This window comes from Pterocles gutturalis, unplaced genomic scaffold, assembly GCF_000699245.1.
Source record: "Pterocles gutturalis isolate BGI_N339 unplaced genomic scaffold, ASM69924v1 scaffold16646, whole genome shotgun sequence".
In the NCBI taxonomy this organism is placed as follows: domain Eukaryota; kingdom Metazoa; phylum Chordata; class Aves; order Pterocliformes; family Pteroclidae; genus Pterocles; species Pterocles gutturalis.
Genome location: NW_010098139.1, coordinates 3075 through 8148, shown reverse-complemented (window position 1 = coordinate 8148; position 5074 = coordinate 3075). Strand labels below are relative to the sequence as shown.

The 5074-nt window shown below is 49.5% G+C and overlaps 1 protein-coding gene across 2 annotated transcripts; it reads right to left on the bottom strand.

The window, feature by feature from the left end:
• Window positions 1-775: 775 nt before the first annotated feature.
• Window positions 776-4197, bottom strand: SLC25A44 (solute carrier family 25, member 44). Of its 2 annotated transcripts, XM_010087912.1 has the most exons (4): window positions 3576-4197; window positions 2533-2550; window positions 1540-1673; window positions 784-975 (listed from the first exon to the last, which is right to left on the bottom strand). In XM_010087912.1, the coding sequence occupies exons 1-4, from the start codon at window positions 4195-4197 to the stop codon at window positions 784-786; spliced, it is 966 nt and encodes a 321-aa protein (XP_010086214.1). The 2 variants fall into 2 exon arrangements, with proteins under 2 accessions (XP_010086221.1, XP_010086214.1); XM_010087919.1 differs by lacking the exon at window positions 2533-2550 and having other exon boundaries at window positions 776-975; window positions 1540-1667.
• Between the last annotated feature and the right edge of the window lie 877 nt (window positions 4198-5074).

The window sequence follows — 5074 nt, the reverse complement described above, 5'->3', positions numbered from 1 at the left end:
CAAGGCCACAGAACAACCACTCAGTCCCCCAGAAATCAGAATAAGCTTCCCTAGAATAATAAAAAAAATTAAATAACAACAGTTAATAACATAGGTTAGTGTCAAACTTGCCATCAGGTAATTACAAAACAGCCAACTCAACTCCTAACTTGCCTATCAGCCAGCTTGCCGTTTGAAGGATGAGAGATAGGAAACGGTTTCCAAGAACATACAAAAAAAGGTATGTACAGATCTATTCAAAACGCAGTAAATAAGGTCTTAAGAGGTTCCACGTTACTCTTGTCTCACATCTTCTACAAATAAATGTGGGTGATCGGAGAAATTGACTTTTCTATCCTATTCTTCCAGCTTCCCACGGTAAGGCTGCCATCAGCAGCCAACCCACCAGAGGGCTCTGCTGCAGCCTGTTAGACTCCCCTCCTCGGAAGTTTGGCAAAGATTAAAATAATTTAAAGAATAAACTGGCTTTCTGCTTCAGCCAGTAAGTCTTTAATTTAAAAAAGGGAATTAAGAACTCGCCCGGATGCATTCACACACTTGGCTGCTCTTGAGCGAGCTGTCACAGGCAAACAGCGCTGCCGAAGGTCACGTCTTGATGGTTTTAAGCAGAAAACAGCAGCAGAGCATTGTATCACGATCACATCTAAAGAGGTGAACTGCAGTTGCTCTTGCTTCTGCCTTGTACTGTGAAACCAGCCAGAGACAAGGGTGACAGCAGCTGCCTCTCCTCTCCAGCTTCTAACCGTGACGGTCCAAATTCAGAGGATTCGAAAGCAGGTTTCTCTACCAGTGTCTCGAATCCACCAGCTCCGGGCGGAGGCTCAGCTTCTTCAGAGTTTCATACCCCACCACGATGACGATGGTGGAAGGAGTGGCCGAGATGATGCGGGCAGAGAGGCCTTTCGTCAGGCCCCAGGGACCTTCCTCCGCCATGAGCTGTTTGAAGGTGAGGACGATGGAGCTCTTGCCTTCCACCTGCAAAACCAGAATAAATATTCACAGAGCTGCCAGACATCACGCTGAGCTGCTCTGGGGTTCTGCTGTAACCACAGATTCCAGAGACTACAGATCAGCCAGTCCAGTAACCTGGATCTAGTCTCCAGAAGTCCCTGTGAGGGGCAAAAAAAAAAAAGATGACAAGTCCTAAAGAAGCAGCACGAAGCTGGGATTCTTAGACTTGTCTCCTCCTTCCTCCCATCTTCCCCCATCTAGAAGTGGCTGGACCACCACGACAGCTCGACTCTCCCTAAAACTGCCACTGCTGGCAGCTCCTCTCCCTTCCTGAAGGATGCCACACGTGCTGGGGAACGTCACCCGAGCAGTGCAGGCAGGTGAAGCCAGCCTTGCCACCTGAGCTGCCGGCTACTAACGCCAAGTGCAAATTAAGCAGCGTGACACCCAAGACAAAACCACCCACGAACAGGGAGCGAAGGGGAGCAGTTTACCTGGAGCCACAGAGATCAAAGAGCCGAGACGGAACCCCACGCCCGTGTCGTGCTGTCGATGCAGACAGACAGGCTGAGCAGGCTGAGCTCTTACCTGCACCCGAGCCCTGATGACATCCATGGGGTTGGTGAGCGTGGAAGCCGTTGCAGCCGCGAGTGGCCCCGATATAGCTTGCAGGAGGAGATGGGGACAGTCTTTAGGAGTCAAGCTAGAAAGCTGTTCTGGGAACAGGAGAGAGAGAGAGAGAGTGTGAGTGAAGCTTCAGACAAGTGGCTGCTTAGCAGTTCTGTAACTCCACCTGCTAATTTCGACTGATTTGCAGCGGGCAGAATCCCTGATTTACAACTTGTCATCTCCTCCCCCAGCATGTCTAAGTGGTGCTTTCTACATCAACCAAAAAGTTAGCAAAGCACAGGGAGCAAGCCCCTAAACACCCCGGCAGCTCAGCGTTCCATCCAGCTCCGATCAGCTCAAACACGGGCTCTCAGACCTGCTGGGGAAAGAGGGCAGAATAAGCTTGTATGGCCCCAACACAGAGCATGGAAACATTCACCCCCCTTTAAAAGGCGGGGGGAACCTTTAGACAAGGCTATCAGAGGTTGTCTGCAGAGATCCACACAGATCCGAGCACACTGTCCAAGAGATGTCCCCGTGGTATCCCACCGTGGGGTCTCCAAGGAGGAAAGCGCTACATCCTGCTCATCCCAGGGATCTCCTCATTCTGGCAAAAAGATTTGAATCCCCCACACTCCTACTGGTTAAAGCTGTATAGAAACCAGTCCAAAAGTCCCAGTTTCTTTGGCTGATGTGGTGGTTGCGTCTATCTGGCAAGAGGGACGGAAGCTGCTCTGTCTGTGACCCAGAACACTGATCTGAATCGCCGCCAGCGGTGTACTTTGAGCCCTGAGGAGGGTTCAATGACCCCTGCTGCTGCCAGCTGAGACCAGCAGGCTATCCAGGGACAGAGGAGTAGAAAAGGCCGCCGAAGTAGAGAGGTATCGACAGCCAGGGCTTATGTTTAGCATCATTTTGATTTTCCAAAACTAGGAAAGACAGCAAAAATCTGCAAGAGGAAGCTCCATTCTCTCCATACAAACATGCTTGCTCTTAGACATCCACTTTTGAACCTTTTAGGCACAAAAGTTTTGCAATTCATACAGTGGATTTTGGTATTAAAAACTTATGACACGGAGAGCAAAGGGAGTGCTCCCAAAAAGTTCAGGCTGGACCAGCATCACAAGCTGCCGTTGCCACTGAAATTCAGCACTGATCCAAAGCCAATTCTCCCCACTGCACCCCCCGAAAAGCAAGCTAGACATGTGAGACACCTGCATTTTTAAAAGCAGGTGATATCCAAGAGATACTTTAAGGCTAGTACAGTGAAATCGAAGCCTCTCATTAACATAACTTTTAGGGAGATTTCTATTAAGTAAATATTAGTTGAAAAACCCCGCGCAAAGCTGCATGGCAGAGATCTGAAAGATTACCCGGGGCAGGGGGGGAATAAATCTCAGCTGGACAATATCTTTAGTATTTGGGAACACCCTGGAGATTACTAGAGTTGAGACAGAGAGAGAACATACTGTTAAGTATAGTTCTATATCACAAGGCTTGGTGCCAGTTTTAAAGCTATGGAAACTGAAGCATGAGCTTAGACACAAAACCACGGAAGATCTGGCCTTTGTCTCTGCCTTTTGTTGGGTTTTGCTATGAGATTTGTGGCTGTAGAAGTCCTTTTGGCAAATACCAGACTCCTGAGTCCATGTGAACTGAAAGATAAATTCTACTCTGCCCAGCAGCAGCCCTCCTCACCTCCACGCAGAAAGCAAGCATTGTTGGGGATCAGCGGAGGAGAATGTTAAAGGAGATGCATCAAGTCCCTCTTGTCTAGAGCCATCTAATTCTAAGCACTCAGACCTCTATTCTTTAACTGTACGTTTAAAACAATGCTGCTCTGTTAAACTCCCACCCAACACCTGCAGAACGCAGCTATTTGTTTCGACAGGTTCTGCTCCCACCCCAAATCAAAGAGAGAAATCAAATCACGCTGAGTCCACAGTTTCAGAGCTGATCTGAGGGGCTTCGAGGTCTCCTGAGATAAGACACATTCAAAATCTCCTCCCGCTTACCGGCATAGAAGTGGTAGAAGGGCCACCAGACCGCACTGTTGGGAATATAGGTGAGCAGCGAGGCCACGTAGCCCCTGTAGAAGCCTCTGAAGCCATCAGCCTTGAAAATCTGGACAATGATGTCCTTGGTTTGGCCAAAGACCAACATCCGCTTGCCATCTTGGTTCTGCACCTTAAATCTGCCCATGCTTTCCCCCTTCCTCTGCATCATGAGATGCTGGGAGATCACATCGATCGGCACGGTGATGCTCTGGGCCACCAGGGAGGCTGAGCCACCTGCCACCAGAGACTTCACAGCATTGTTGTTGTTGTAGCGTGAGACATACTTCCGAGTGAGCTCGTACGTCGTCACATAGCACTGTCCGGAGATCAGGGTAAAAGTGTTGACCAAAAAGCCACGGTAGAGCCCAGCCGTACCTTCTGTCCGCAGGATTTTCACAAAGGCATCGAAAGTCCCGTTGTATAGGCTCTTGCCTTTCTGAACCTGCAACCGCGTCCGGATGAGCGTGAAAGGGTAAACGCTCACCCGGATCATCATAGTCATGCATATCCCAAACACGTAGAATTTCCTTTTGTCCAGGTGCTCCCACTCAATGATGGGGATGTTGCGTTTGTCCTCCATGACTCCTCGGAGTGGGGTAGGAGGGGTGGTACGCCCCAGATCCACCTCAAACGTACAGAGCGGATCCAGGCTCAGCCTTCCTATCCTGACAGACTAGACCGGCAGCGCTGGCATCTGAAACGAGAGACACTTTCAGTGGGCGATGAAGTGCCCAAGTTAGCTAAAGCAGCCCGCATCACCTAACTTTGCTAATTTTATCATCTTTTTCAATCAATCAATCAATTAGCCGAATCTCTGGGGCCAGATTCTGAGGTTACCAGGAATTTTAGAGGCTACTTATTAAAGCTGTTTTACTTTGTCTCCACCTTGAAGACATTATTTCATGTAACAGGCTGAATTGGATGACTTTTGACCTTGCAGCATAGGCACCAGTTTCCAACTGGCTGCTGAGTCTGAAGAGTTTGAATGGGTGATGTGAAGGAAGATGAGATGTTATCAGTCATCTGAAGTACACAGAGAGCCCTTGCACAACCAATTCTGCCGGCAGAGCAGCGGGACTGTGACCTCTGGCAGCAGGGCCACACCGTGTGGCTGATGGTGGCACCTTCCGATGTCACCGGAGCAAACAGCAGTCCGAACACACAGCTCACGACGGGCCAGGCTGCTCTGCTGCAGAGCAAAGCTTGCCAGACTTTGCAAAGCAGTCTGAGATCCCCAGAAGAGCACGGCTGCAAGGGCAAACGCTACCTTTCAGTGAACACGCAGGAATACAGATCGTCAACCGCAGCAGCTTCTCCCCGCTCATTCCGCGTTCGCGAGGCTCCCAGATGTCAGGATGTCATTTTTCAGTTCCAGGCTCTGTACAAAGAAGAAAGTGACAAGTCTCCATTTGTGTTCCTGCACAAATCAGACGAGTTTTTTTCTGGGCATTTCCATT

What these genes read in the sequence shown, in the direction of transcription:
- SLC25A44 (XM_010087912.1), bottom strand. Translation starts at nt 4,197, where the DNA reads ATGGAGGACAAACGCAACATCCCCATCATTGAGTGGGAGCACCTGGAC. An exon ending in TCATCAGGGCTCGGGTGCAG is followed by an intron (nt 976 to 1,539) that starts GTAAGAGCTCAG and finishes CTGGTTTTGCAG; the next exon opens with GTGGAAGGCAAGAGCTCCAT.